Consider the following 15,770-nt stretch of genomic DNA (forward strand, 5'->3'; position numbering starts at 1 on the left):
TCTCCCTGATCAGGGCTGCCTCCTCTCCAGACCACCTGCAATTCTTTTTTCCCCCAAATCATGTCTCCGTATCTTCTACTTCCCATGATGTGGCCTTTTTTCTGCCACTAGTGTTGCAGTCTGTACTGTCAATCCTCAGATTGATTTCTTAGGTGTTTAGAATGATTTGATATTTATCTAGCTGTGTTCAAGGGATGAGGCAAGTATAAGGTCCCCCTCCTCCTCCTTCATCTTAACTCCTCCCCAGGTCACATTTCTTAATGTATTTTTAGTGTAAGTGAACTATGGCAAAATGTCATCAGAAGAAATTAGATTCCAGGAGGAAATTCTAAAGCTCATTACATTACTCTTAAATTTTATTAATGCCTTCAGTTTGTGCGTCATTTAAAACAAGATATGTGCTTTAAAAAGCATTCTTATACATAAATAGACAAATGAACAGTTAAGTAATTTATTCCTAAAACATGCACATCATTTTTATTCAGGTGTGTATAAGAAAGGGAAATAAGCTTTAAGTCTTCTTTGGATTAAAGACATTTGGAAATTATTACTCAAGAATGCCAAATGTTTTCCTGGAACAAAAGTGTTTTTCCAATAGGAAATGCTGATATAATTAAAAGGCATTAGTGTTGATAAAGAAGAGCAAGAAACATTTGCGCCATGTGTGATCATCAAGAAAAGAGTTCCAGTGGGCCTAAAGTATACGTCAAAGAAATGAATCTAGTAGCATGAATCAAAAGGTTTAGATGGAAGAACAGGTAGCAAGAGCCATATTATGAGACACATATATATTCAAGGCACATGACTAGGATTACACAGGTGGCTAGGTTTATAGACTACTTTGCTCTTTCATTTGGAAAATAGTCAAATGTAATATAATTTCCACTTACTGGCATTTATTGATAAATAAATGATTTAGGGCAGCAAATATCCTTTCATATACACACCAAAAGTACATTAATAGGTAACAGATGCCAGTGTAGCCAAGCATATGATTACACTCCAGTTTTCCCACACTGCAGTTAAATGGATGTTAAAAACTGGCTGGTATTATTTCTACATATCATACTGTCTACTCTCCAGTTTCACAAAAGAATTCTTCAAAGATAGATCACAGAATTTATTAATCCATAAAGGATACTGAAACTATTATTCAACAGAAGTCAAACCCAAACCCTAGAGTTGACTGTTGACTATATTCAGTTTGGGCTTTGCCCAGACTGGAAAAAAATGTCCCATACTACCTCTCCCCACACACCTAAACACTAGTATACCACCGTGGTTGTCTTATTTTTCTCTGGTTAGGGTTAGGGTTAGGGTTAGGGTTAGGGTTAGGTTAGGGTTAACCCTAACCCTAAACCTAACCCAGAAGAATTTGCCTCGCCATCTCATCCACCACCTGTTCTATTAACTATACAATTGCCCTAAATATCCACAAAAAAGAAATAAGTATAAAAAAACCCACAATCTTCAACAATATTTAAGCCATCATCTTTTCAAATCAAGTGCAATGGGGGAAAGAGAGGATATCATGCTCTGTAAGGTTTGTGAAAGGTCAGAAGTTTCTGCCTGAAAGTGAAAACTAGAAGGAAAAGGCTAATTCTGTATATTTCTAATGGGCTAGCAAAATGTTCCCCATATGACTGACAGAAAATGTTTAAAACCTTACCTGCATGGGCTCCTAGAAACAAGCAGCACCAACAAATTATTTACAATTCCCCAAATAACGATTTTCCATTTAAATTGTTTTCAAGCACCTAAAACTCTTCAATAGCAAAAGATGAGATGTTAGCGATGCTCTCTGTGTCTGGAATACAAAGTTCATCCAAAGTCTTAGTAGACAGCTAGTAAGACTGGTGGTTTCTACCTTGGTGACAGCTCTGTGCAATTACAAATAAAACTGTTTCTCTAAATAGATGACTCTAATTAACAAACTAAAGAAACAAAAGCCTTTTTAAAGGTACTGCTGCAATAAATGGTTAAATCTGAAGTACACTAGAATAAACTAGACAAAGATAAATCTGGAAACATACAACAAGATTTAAAAACAAAAAAGAAACAGAAGACAGCTGAAGATACTGGCAGACACCATCTGTCAGTATTCAAAGGCTTAAGTCACATGGATTGCTTTTAACTCCTTGTTGTCTCATATCCTTGGTTAATGACAACTTTTTTTTTTTTATTTCTTCACACAGCTTGGCCATGTAAATCCACCACAGAGAGGTGACACAATGATATAGATGAACACCTAGAGGGAGAAGGAAGGCAATTTTATTTTCTTGAATCCATCACAGACTCATAAATAATATATAAAGCAAGGTAAAAACCTATAAACAGATACTGGTTCCATTACAGTAGCAGTTGTATAGTAATATAATACACCAATAAAGTATGTTCAAAGGCAGAAGTGGAGTTAAAGGGATCCTTTCTGATAGAACTCTAACACATTTGAATTCCACTATACTTTCTTTTTTTGAAGATTTTATTTATTTATTTATTTAAACGATTTTATTTATTTATTTGACAGACAGAAATTACAAGTAGGGCAGAGAGGCAGGCAGAGAGAGAGGAGGAAGCAAGCTCCCTGCTGAGCAGAGAGCCGGATGTGGGGCTCGATCCCAGGACCCTGGGATAATGACCTGAGCCGAAGGCAGAGGCTTTAACCCACTGAGCCACCCAGGTGCCCCAAGATTTTATTTATTTATTTGACAGAGAGAGAACACAAGTAGACAGAGAGGCAGGCAGGCGGGCGGGGTGGTGGGGAAAGCAGGCTCCCCGCTGAGCAGAGAGCCCAATGCGGGGCTCAATCCCAGGATCCTGGGATCATGACCTGAGCCAAAGGCAGAGAACTAACCCACTGAGCCACCAGGCGCCCCTCCACTATACTTTCTTCATTGGGGGAAAAAGCAGTGGAGTTGTTTCTCTTATTGGAAACCAGGCAGAATCATCATTAATTATCAAGATCACAAATTATCCTAATTCTCCTGAGGCATGATTTTATTATTTTTATGAAGCATATTTTTAGGTTTTATACACATCTTACTTTTCATTATTAGGATGATTAGAAATATTTAAAAGTTTGAGGAGAGATTATGTATCTCTATCACCCATGAGCAAGAAATGTTGCTATTAACCTTTTGGTGAATAATGACATGACAATTACAATTACCAAATCAAAAGAAAGCTGATGATACAAGTAACACAGTAAAAATGCTAACCCTAACCCTATTCCTATTAAAATCATTAACTTTTTAACTGTATTGGGTTTTTGAAATACACACACACACACACCTATTTTATTTTCTTAAAGATTTTATTTGAGAGAGTGAGAAAGAGAGAAAGCACAAGCAGGGGTAGGAGCAGAGGCTGAGAGAGAAGCAGGCTCCCCGCTGAGCAGGTAGCCCATTGCGGGGCTAGGTCCCAGAAACCTGGGATCACGACCTGAGCTGAAGGCAGACCTGAAGGCAGACACTTAACGAACTGAGTCATCCAGGCACCCCTGAAGTATTTTTTAATAGTATGCTTGTTCACATTACTAAATTCCAACAAATAGATTTATTTATTTTATTTTTATTTTTATTATTTTTTAAAGATTTTATTTATTTATTTGACAGAGAGAGATCACAAGTAGGCAGAGAGGCAGGCAGAGAGAGAGGAGGAAGCAGGCTCCCTGCTGAGCAGAGAGCCCGATGCGGGACTCGATCCCAGGACCCTGAGATCATGACCTGAGCCGAAGGCAGCGGCTTAACCCACTGAGCCACCCAGGCGCCCCAAATAGATTTATTTTAAACATTAGGTTCACTGCATTGATTTCATCATTTGTCTTGCTTTAAATTATAATTTTTTTTTTTATCTCTTCAATGGTTGATTTCATTACTCAATGTTAGGGGAAAAAAACACACTTATGAATTCCATGCTTGCTCCCAAAAGTCAGCAGGGTATTTTTACCTTACTTCTCTATAAATGTGAGGGAGGGTGGTGGTTTACAGCAAATTCTGGTTCTTAATGAATTTGCGTGCACGTGCGCGCACACACACACACACACACACACACAGAGATATTCCAATCTGACATGAAGTTGACTATTTGCCACAGCTGAAATATAAGGATTTTTAAATCTGAAGTACAATATATTAGGCAACAAGAGCTTTTGGGAAAGATTGATACTGCATTAAGAGCAGTGCTATGTATATAAGTGATCAATAAATACAATCTGGATTTAACAACAATTCAGCTTTATAAATCAATCTAAATTCATAGACCCAAGTAGAAGGAAGAAGCTAAGCTGAGGAGCCTAGAATGTGCTACCTGAGTCTCCTGAGCAAGGAGACATTCTAGGCTATGGTGCAGTTTTCAACAGATCTGTGGCTGCTCTTCTGTTAGGTAAATGCAGCTATCTAAGGTGGAGGTCTTTCAACATGGGTCAAGGAAAAGTGGAGCTGAGTCAGAGGTATCCGCTCAGAGTTAACTTCGGGTTTCTGCAAATGGCAAGAGGATGAGGAGAAAGGCTGTTTCACCCAGCCATAAACTACCCCCAAAGTAAAGCATCTCCCTCTCATCCTCCTTAGAGCAACAGTTCTCACACTTTTCATTCAGGACCTCTTCAGGTTCTTAAAAATTACTGAGGACTCCAAAGAGCTCTTACACAGGGGGATTATAACTAACAACACTTACCATATTAGAAATAAAGCTTTAAAAATACCTATAAAATTCATTTAAAAACAAAAATAATCCCATTACAGATAAACATAACTATGTTTCTCCAAGATCAGTTTTATGTGTCAACTTGGCTAGCTATAGTACACAGTTACCCAATTAAACACTAACCTAGGTGTCACTGTATTTTGTAGATGTGATTAAAGCCCATAAATCAGTTACCTTCAAGTAAAGCAGATTACCCTACAGCCTAGCCTGATTCAATCAGTTAGAAGTCCTTAACGTCAGAACTGAGGTTTCCTTGAAGAATAAGAAATTATGTCTACAAATTATACCTTTGCTCCTGCCCCAGAGGTCCAGACTGCCCTTCCTGACAGATTTTGAACTTGCCCTGAGGATTCTGAACTTGCCAAGCCAGCTCCCACCATTGCATAAGCTAATTCCCTGTGATGTATTCTTTATATCCAGAGAAATTCAAAAAGAGAGGGTACATATGTCAACAAGGACAATTCCATTAAAAAAATTAAAGAATAAGAGTTCTTAGAAATCTGAAGCATAGATATGAAAAATAAATACATAGGATGAACAGAGCTGAAAAGAAAATTAGCTTGCAGGTGAAGAGTGAGCTGAATAATTCTCTCAAATGTAATTTAAAAAAAAAAAAAGGAATTTAAGCATATTAAAAAGGTTACCAGGGGCACCTGGGTGGCTCAGTGGGTTAAAACCTCTGCCTTCTGCTCAGGTCATGATCCCAGGGTCCTGGGATCGAGTCCCACATCGGGCTCTCTGCTCAGCAGGGAACCTGCTTCCCCTCTATCTCTGCCTGCCCCTCTGCCTACTTGCGATCCCTGTCTGTCAAATGAATGAGTAAAATCTTTAAAAAAAAAAAAAGTTACCAGACATTCAGGGTAGTTCAAAAATGTCCAATATCTGTTGACATAGGGGTTTACAAAAGAACAGCATATAGACTCACTTATATTTATAAACATGAGAACTACTAAATAAACATTAGCAAATTGAACTCATGATGCATTAAAGGAATACTACGTAACGGCCACTTAGTATTTACCCCAGAAGTGAAAGTACATTTATTAATGTAATTCTATATATTACTACTAAATGTAGATAGTCATATTGTCAACACATTGCGAAGAGAAGTATCATTTCCCAAAATTAAATGCCTATTCCTGACTAAAACTTCAGGCAATCTAGAAACAAAAATAAAGTTCTTTAACTTGTCAATAAAAATCTAACAAGAATTCATAATACTTATCACTCTTTTTTAAAAAGATTTAATTTATTTGAGAGAGAGAGAGAAAACAGTGGGGGGAAGGGGAGAGGCAGAAGCAGGCTCCCCACTGGTAGGGTTAGGCAGATGCTTAACTGACTAAGCCACCCAGGTGCCCCTACATATCACTCTTTAGAAGCATTCCACTTAAAACCAGGAACTAAATAAGATGCCCATTGGTACCATAATTATCCAACATTGCTAGTAATTGCAAATCATATATACATACCTACATGTAACTATGTAGAATTATATATAATGTGTATATAAATTTGATAACATTGAAATTATTAACAGATGGCATCATAATTTACCTACAGCATGAGTCAGCAAATTAGAGCTCATGGCCTGTGAGCTAGGAATGGTTTTTATACTTTTCAAAGTTAAAAAAAAAAAAAGGATATATGACAGAGACGACATGCAGCCTGAAAAGCATAAAATATTTATTACAATATCTAGCAATTTATAGAACATTTGCTGACTCCTGACAGAAGAATCAGAATACAGAAGAATAGACTGACAAACTATTATAACTAGGTAAGAGTTTTACAAAGTTGCCAGGCAGAAAAACAGATCAATTAGAAAAGAGAAAACAGAAATAAAGAAATGAAGCATTCAATCAGCTAGAAAATAGGAATATAATTAGAAAATATGGAGTCAATTACAAAACGTAATTTTAAAAGAATCCCATTTCAGTACTGAAAAAAAAAACATTAAATATCAAGGAATATCTGGAATGCCTTGCCTAATTCCTTACATATAAACATTCTCAATAGGAAGATGGGGTTTAAGTACAAACTTCTGGACTGTTTTCACAGGACAGCTAATCATTGAGAAAGAATTCTAGCATCCAGTTTCTTAAAGATTGAAAAATAAAATAACACACTAAAATGACAAAAACTTACGACTGAAACGACGATGATGATGATAGTGAGTTTGAGATTCTTCATACACATGGCTCGTGCAAGATTTCTGCTGGTTGTTTTGAAGGTGACAGACTAGGGGGAAAAATATGAATTATTTGATCCCTGGCACTGACTACAAGACCGATTTGTAGTAATACCTATAAAACTTTTACTTTCATTAATCATGTTCAATCATGAACTCATTCCTCTCTTCACAGGTAGAGATTAGCTATTGATGATCACAAGTTTACAGAAGCAGAACTACTAGGTCAGGGGTACGGTAAGTAATACGAGCCCAATGGAAAAGCTTCTCCCCTTTTCCTTGCCCACCAAAGTATTGCATGTAGTGTCAGGAATCAGAAGTGGCTCTTCCTGCTAGTGTGAAAGCCTTTTCCTCTTTATGCTTCCAGGAAGAAAGGTTCCCTCTAACCAGCTGGTTGCAAACACATTTGCCTATTCTGCCCAAAATAATCCTGGGATCTTCTGAGCCATAAAAATCTTTCCCTTTTCATCAGAAAATATGTATTTACTTGTATGAGGCCCAAAATTCAAGAAACTTTGCTCCTTTAGTTATCCATTTTCTTTTGCAACAGTGACTTTTCAATATCTACTGAACCATTCCCACCAGCCACCAAGAGTTTAAAGCAACTAAACAACAAAATTCCCTAGTAGCCCAGCAATTCCACTTCTAGGTATATATCCAACAGAGATGTATGCCCAAGTTCACCAAACATGGAATTAACAGTTCAATTGTACATATACTTCATCTATTCGAGAAGGTAGAGGAAAACATGCACATGCAAAGGAGACATGTGGAAAATATAAAAAAAAAAACAAATCAAAACTGTAGAGATGAAAAATATATGAGGTGGGGATAACAGATTACAAACCACAAAAGAAAACTAACAGAAGCTATCCTAAATGAAACACAGGAAAAAAAAAAAAAAAGACTGAAAAAAATGAACAGATCAACGGGACAAAACAGAGAATCCGGAATTAGAATACATTCCCAACAGGGGAGCATGGATAAACAAATTGTAGTGGTAGACTTATACAACTGAATAGTACAAAACAATAAAATAAACTATTATCATATTGAACAATATGAATGAATCTCATAGACATAATAGTGAAAGAGGTCAGAGAGAAGCTAGCATGTAACATTATGAATCCATTTCTATACATTTAAGAACAAACAAAACATCATCTAGGGTAATGTAAGTCCTAAAATGGTTACCCCTATTGTGGATTAGTAATAGGAAAAAGCATGAGGCAGCTTTTTGCAATATTGGAATTTTTTTTTAATCTTGACCTAAGTGGCGGTTACATGCATATAGACATATGTGTAAAAAATAACCAAGTGGTACACATTCTGCACTTTATTCTTATATGTTATGCCTCCATAAAGAGATACATCTGTTAATTAATTAGTACCTTTTGTTATTCTTTGTCACAGAGTCAACGAAATTAAAGACTTACTTGGGAATTATAGGCTATACTAGCACTGGCTAAACAGACTATTCTAGCTAAATAGAGTAATCTTCATGGATTAAGAATTTGATCTGCAGATCTGGGATCAGATACTTCTTTGCCCCACAGCAATGGGTTACAAAGTGAGCCATTATAGAAACCTGCTATTTTGACCTGCTATATGGTACCACCCTTCCTCCAATTACCATATGCTTTGACGTTAAACTATTATCCTCCTAAGAACTACTGTTAATGGATGTCCCTATAAAACTAACAATAACAATAAACCTGAAATAGCTCTTACTGTGCACAAGACCCTGTGTTAGGCCTTTTGTGTGCATTATCTGATTTAATGAGGTATAGCTCCATTTGTTAACAATGATGCCTGAGGCACAGCGAGGTGAAGTAATTTGTCTAAGGCTGCATAACTACTAAGTGGCAGAGAGGGGAATCAATCCCAGGAAGCTCTGACTGTAGAGCTTGTACTCCTAACTACTATAATCTAGCTGCCAGTAGGAATACACATGATCACTCACTAATCCATTTCAAGGTGTAAACTACTCTGCATTTAAATTTATAATTGTGTAGACCTAAAATTTAATTGATCTTTGCCCTTCATCTATTCACATCTATTCACTATATATCATCTTTCCTGAAAACCCCCATCCACTATCCAGATAGAAAATGCAAAGACACACATAACTGTAGCATAAGTAGATCACAGGGACTCACTGACTTTTAAGGTTCACTGGCCCTTCCCAATTTGACTCAGCTATTATGGTAAGCAAGAAAGTTAACTTGATTGTCCAGTTTTCACGATTCATACTGGATTACAACTGGCCTGCACATTTATTTGTTTCATGTTTCACAAAATGTACAGAAACAGGATGGTATAAGCAAATGAGCTAACTGTAAAGGCATCAACCTAAAGCTTTAAAAAAAATGTTTCTGTATATTATGTTTTCCAAAGCAAAATTTCCTTAATGGTTTTTAATGGGTTGTGACTTATTCTATGCTTCATTGTTATCCTTACCATCACAATATAACCACATATGGAGTTAGAAAGGAAAAAAACCCTGTAAATTATTAAATTTAACATAGTCCCCTATTATGTTAGCCATCAATGTTTCTCTACTTTATTTAGATACTGAAAAATATTACCATTTCCCATACTCACCGAATCCACAAGATTTTCTGTTTTATCTATCAATAATTCCAATCTTTCTCCTCGCTGAGCTACCAGATCTAAAAATGTTGGAAAAACCAGAAAATGTTTATATTACAAACCTGCTATTTTTATCTTTAAACCAAATCTGATTTTAATTATAGTTGGTATTCTTGACAACAACACATATTTATTACAGAAGCACTTTTATCTTTAAGTAATAAAAGACTTTATTAAAGCTGATCAACTAAAGTAGGGATTGGCAGTTTTTTTCTGTAAAAGGCCAGATACTAAATATTTTAGGCTTTCTGGGCCAAATGGTCTCTGTCACAATTACTCAACTCTGTTAGACAAAGACATTATGTAAATAAGTGGGCGTGATGGTATTCCAATAAAACTTTATGCAGATTTGATCCAAGAATCAAATCGTAGTTTACAAACCCTAAATTAAGCATATGATCTGAGAGTTTTAAAAAATGGAGCCTTCAAAATGAGTTAGAGTTGGACACTTCCAGAATTAGTGTGAGAAATTCTACAGACCCTCTTCCCAACAAAACAACTACAACTTGAAAAATTATGAAAACAAAAGCCACCATCATTTAACGTCTCTGAAAGCTATGAATGTCCTAAGGGCATATAGCAAATGGAGAAACATAAAAAATTATCTAATTCTAGTAAGAACAGTGAGTCTATGGCATTTGAGCCATGACCTGCAATCGCTTAGCTGAGACAGAAGCTCTACTCTAGGCAAGTAAAGCCTGGAGGCTCTTCCTCTCCAGGTCCCTGCAACAGCTATGCTTTCTCTCCAGCAGGGGTAGGTCCTTAACATTTCTTCTCCCATCCCATCCTACCCTTAGCTCCATAATGCAGAAGCTCTATTCCCACAAGGCATGCCTGATAGGTCTGAGGTTCCTTTCCTTCATCTAGCCCTACACATAGGGCAGAAGTTCTATTAGAAGCTTTGTTAGATTGCACTGGATCAATTAATGTCTGGGGGAACTGTTACCAAAATACAGCAATTAGCTTGCAGTTAATGGAGGCTAACATCTGGGTGTGACACCAACAGAGGCAAAGCTAGAAGCTTGACAGGGAGACTAGGAAAAGAGAAACTCAAAGAGAGTTGTGTCACTCCAGTGTGACTACACATCCTCAAAGCTATCCTTCTGAGAAATTACATTAGAGACAGCACACTGTGGGAAAACTAAAGTTCAAAGAAAAAGTCCAGCCTAGTCAATAAGCAAATAACCAAACAACAAACCCTGTAGGATGGGAATCAGTACCTAGAGTTGCTGTAATACATTATCTAAAACATCTAGTTTTCAACAAAAAATTAAGAGATACGGGGGAAAAACCAGGAAACTGTGATCCATACACAGGAAAAAGAAGAGAGGTCAGAAACTTACTTTGGTGGGGGGTAGGGGAGCTCAGCTATTGGACTTAGCAATGGAATGATATTAGAAATCAATAGCAGAAGGAAAACTTATGGGATGAAGCAAAAGCAGTGCATGGAAGGAAATTTAGAGCAGTAAACACCTACATTAAAGAGAGGATGTTATATACTGAACTGTTCCTCTGAAATTCATATATTGAAGCCCCAACTCTTAATGTGACGGTATTAGAGATGGGAGACTTTAGGGTATCATTAGGTTTAGATGAGGCCATCACAGCTTATGGTGAAATTAGTGTACAATAAGAAGAGACACCAGAGAGCTTACTCTCTGTCTTACTTTCTACCATGTGAGAACATAGTAAGAGAGGCCTTCTGCAATCTGGGCAGAGAGTTCTCACCAGAATCTAACTAGGCAGGCACCTTGATCTTAGGGCTTCAAGCCTCCAGAATTGTGAGAAAATGAATTTCTGTTATTAAAGAATTACTGTAGACTGGATAGTTTAAATAGTAGCCTGAACAGGCTAAGAAAAGAAGATTTCATACTAATAACTTGCTACCTTAATGAACTGGAAAAAGAATAGCATACTAAATCCAAAGCTAACAGAAGGAACGAAAAAAATATCAGAGCAGAAAAAAAATTAAATACAGAACAGAAAACACTAGAGAAAAATCAATGAAACCAGAAATAGGTTTTTGGAAAAGACCAAAAAAATGACAAAACCTTGCATAAACTGACCAAGAAAAAAAGACAGACAACTCAAATTACTGAAATAATCACTATCAACTTCACAGAAATGAAAGGGATCCTAAGAGAATACTATGAACAAGAGTATATCAATGCATTAGATAACTAAGATGAAATGGATAAATTCCTAGAAAGACATAAACCACCAAACCATACTCAAGAAGAAATAGGAAATCTGAGTAGTTACAACAAACATATTGAATAATTATAATTTTCTAAGATTTGAGTATAGCTGATACACAGTCCTACATTAGTTTTGGGTATACCACACAGTGATTCAACTTCTCTACGTTATGCTATGCGTACCACAAATGTAGCTACCATCTGTCACCATACAGTGCTATCATTGACTATCTCTAACTTTCATCCCTATAACTTATCAATTTCCATAACTGAAAGCCTGTACCTCCCGCCCTCCTTCACCCCTTTTGTCCATCCTCCACCGCCCTCCCATCTGGCAAGCATCCATCTGTTCTCTATAGTTATGGGTCTATTTCTGTGGGGAGAGTGGGCATCCTTGTTGTGTTCCTGATCTCAACGGGAAGGCTGCAAGCTTTTCCCCATTGAGGATGGTATTTGCTGTTGGTCTTTCATAGATAGATTTGATGAGGTTCAGGAATGTTCCCTCTATCCCTATACTTTGAAGCGTTTTAATCAGGAACGGATGATGGATTTCATCCAACGTTTTTTCTACATCAATTGAGAGGACCATGTGGTTCTTCTCTCTTCTCATATTAATTTGTTCTATCACATTGATTGATTTGCGAATGTTGAACCATCCTTGTAGCCCAGGGATGAATCCCACCTGATCATGGTGGATAATCTTTTTAATGTGCTGTTGGATCCTGTTGGCTAGAATCTTGTTGAGAATCTTAGCATCCACATTCATCAGTGATATTGGTCTGAAATTTCTCCTTTTTGGTAGGGTCTTTGCCTGGTTTGGGGATCAGGGTAATGCTGGCTTCATAGAAAGAGTCTGGAAGTTTTCCTTCTGCTTCAATTTTTTGAAACCGCTTTAGGAGAAAGACAGTCTCTTCAATAAATGGTGCTGGGAAAACTGGGCAGCTATGTGTAGAAGAATGAAACTCGACCATTCTCCTAGAGGAGAACATAGGCAGTAATCTCTTCGATATCAGCCACACCAACCTCTTTCAAGATATGTCTCCAAAGGCAAAGGAAACAATAGTGAAAATAAACTTTTGGAACTTCATCAAAATCAAAAGCTTCTGCACAGCAAAGGAAACAGTCAAGAAAACAAAGAGACAACCCACGGAATGGGAGAAGATATTTGCAAATGACAGTACAGACAAAAGGTTGATATCCGGGATCTATAAAGAACTCCTCAAACTCAACACACACCAAACAGATAATCATATCGAAAAATGGGCAGAAGATATGAACAGACACTTCTCCAATGAAGACATACAAATGGCTAGCAGACACATGAAAAAATGTTCATCATCACTAGCCCTCAGGGAGATTCAAATTAAAACCACATTGAGATATCACCTTACACCAGTTAGAATGGCCAAAATTAGCAAGACAGGAAACAACATGTGTTGGAGGGGATGTGGAGAAAGGGGAACCCTCTTCCACTGTTGGTGGGAATGCAGGTTGGTACAGCCTCTTTGGAGAACAGTGTGGCGATTCCTCAAGGAGTTAAAAACAGAACTTCCCTATGACCCTGAAGTTGCACTCCTGGGTATTTACCCCAAAGATACAGATGTAGTGAAACGAAGGGCCATCTGTACCCCAATGTTTATAGAAGCAATGGCCACGGTCACCAAACTGTGGAAAGAACCAAGATGCCCTTCAACGGACAAATGGATAAGGAAGATGTGGTTCATATACATTATGGAGTATGATGCCTCCATCAGAAAGGATGAATACCCAACTTTTGTATCAACATGGATGGGACTGGAAGAGATTATGCTGAGTGAAATAAGTCAAGCAGAGAGAGTCAATTATCATATGGTTTCACTTATTTGTGGAGCATAACAAATAGCATGGAGGACATGGGGAGTTAGGAGAAGGGAGTGGGGGGAAATTGGAGGACATGGGGAGTTAGGAGAAGGGAGTGGGGGGAAACTGGCAGGGGAGGTGAACCATGAGAGACTATGGACTCTGAAAAACAATCTGAGGGGTTTGAAGTGGCGGGGGGTGGGAGGTTGGGTAAACCAGGTGGGGGGTATTAGAGAGGGCACGGATTGCATGGAGCACTGGGTATGGTGCCAAAATTATGAATACTGTTATGCTGAAAATAAAAAATAAATTTAAAAAAGTATTCAAGGGGGCCCGAGGGGGGGGGACAAGATGGCGGGGTACTAGGAAGAGGCGTCTTTTCAGCTGGTACCCCAAAGTGAGCTGATTACCTACCAAAGAACTCCGATCACCCATGAAATCAGCCTGAGATCAGAATTATACACGTCTGGATCTCTACAGGGGCAGAAGACGCCAGTGAGCAGGTAAAGCGGCATGGGAGCGGCGGACTGATATCGGAAGATAAACCAAAGGGGGAGGGAGCCACCAGTGGCGACCGGTGGGAAAGTCATACCCCGATACGAGCGAGAGTGCCCTGCGTCTGGGGACCAGCAGTAACTTGGAGACTGGTTGAAAGCACTCCAAAAGAGCAAAGGATCGCGGGGGCAAATTGTGGGAATCGGGGCGGCTAGGGACAGGGGCTTAAGTCCCCGGTCCCAGACGGCCTCCCCGGCGCGGAGGCAGAGAGAGTGCGGCGGAGAAACCGGCTCCTGGTCCCTAAGCCACCAGCGCCCCCAGAGCGCGGGGGTTCCGGCTCCTGTGAGGGGATGGGAGCCGCGCCGGTCTGCGGAACGCGCACTAGCCCTACCACAAAGCTGGAGATGCGCGCGCACGTCCCTCGAGCTCTCCTGGGTTTCTAAGGCCCGGGGGCGCTTCTTGACCCGCGCCATTGTTTCAAAGTCTAAGCTGCGCGTGCGCGAAGCTCTTCCCCGGACAGAGGTGCGCAAAAGCCCAGCCTGCGGCTTACGGACCCGCGCCCCGTTCTCAGTGCCCCAGACGCGCGCCCGACCCACAGCCGCCTCTGAAAAGAGGTGCGCGCAAGCCGGACACTCCCAGCCCGGGCCGGCGGCAAAATCTCAGTGTGCGATCGCTGCTTGGAACCTCTCTGGCGGTCAGGAGCTCCCAGACAGCCGCCACTGCCTTGGCTTTGGGGACGGGCAAAAGATCCTGCGCCCCCAGGGTCTACAACTTGGAACCTGCTCTGCCAGCGGCCAAGGGGGAATTTATTCAGCTTCTGCACCCAGACTGAGGCTTCTCTCTGAGACGGAGATCAGGGTGCGGTTTGATTTCTTTTAATACTACAAAAACCATCAAAGGCGGTCAAGAAGTGTTCCAGGGTGCACCTTGACTGCACCAGAGTTGATACATCCAGCTACATCTGTTCAGTCTTCTCCCACCAAAATGACTAGGAGGAGGAATGCCCAACAGAAGAAAAATACAGAGGATGGACCTTCTGCAACAGACCTAACGGCTATCAACATAGACAATATGTCGGAAAGAGAATTCAGGCTAACAATTATCCAGGCAATAGCTAGGTTGGAGAAAGCCATGGATGACCAAACAGAATTGATTAGGGCCGAACTGAAAGCGACCAGACAGGATGTTCACAATGTTAGGGCGGAGCTTAAAGCTACCAGGGAGGAGGTCCACAATGCTCTCAATGAGTTCCAATCTAATCTAAACTCTCTCAAAGCTAGGGTAACTGAGACAGAAGATAGAATTAGTGATCGGGAAGACAAACAGATAGAGAGAAAGGATCAGGAGGAAGCCTGGAACAAACAGCTTAGATCCCACGAAAGCAGAATCAGGGAAATAAATGATGCCATGAAGCGTTCCAACGTCAGAATTATTGGAATTCCTGAAGGGGAGGAGAAAGAAAGAAGTCTAGAAGATATCGTGGAACAAGTCCTTCATGAAAATTTTCCGAATCTCGCGAATGAAACCAGCGTTCATGTACTAGAGGCTGAACGGTCTCCACCCAAGATTATACACTCCAAAAAAACATCACGACACCTGATAGTCAAATTGAGAAATTATAATTGTAGGTATAATCTCTTGAAAGCCGCCAGGGCAAAGAGGCTCCTTACTTACAGAGGGAAGCCCATCAGAAT

At 39.4% G+C, this 15,770-nt stretch overlaps 1 protein-coding gene across 1 annotated transcript in view; it reads right to left on the reverse strand.

The window, feature by feature from the left end:
* Window positions 1-329: 329 nt before the first annotated feature.
* The window catches only part of VAMP7 (vesicle associated membrane protein 7), a 45,186-nt gene continuing 29,745 nt past the window's right edge, over window positions 330-15,770 (reverse strand). The window contains exons 6-8 of the mRNA XM_044235112.1: window positions 9,497-9,564; window positions 6,850-6,942; window positions 330-2,248 (exon numbers count right to left, since the gene is read on the reverse strand). Coding sequence (XP_044091047.1) covers window positions 2,180-2,248; window positions 6,850-6,942; window positions 9,497-9,564 — 230 coding nt within the window. The 3' untranslated portion in view covers window positions 330-2,179. The remainder of the gene's footprint in view (window positions 2,249-6,849; window positions 6,943-9,496; window positions 9,565-15,770) is intronic.

This window comes from Neovison vison, chromosome X (assembly GCF_020171115.1).
Source record: "Neovison vison isolate M4711 chromosome X, ASM_NN_V1, whole genome shotgun sequence".
NCBI classification, from domain to species: Eukaryota; Metazoa; Chordata; class Mammalia; order Carnivora; family Mustelidae; genus Neogale; species Neogale vison.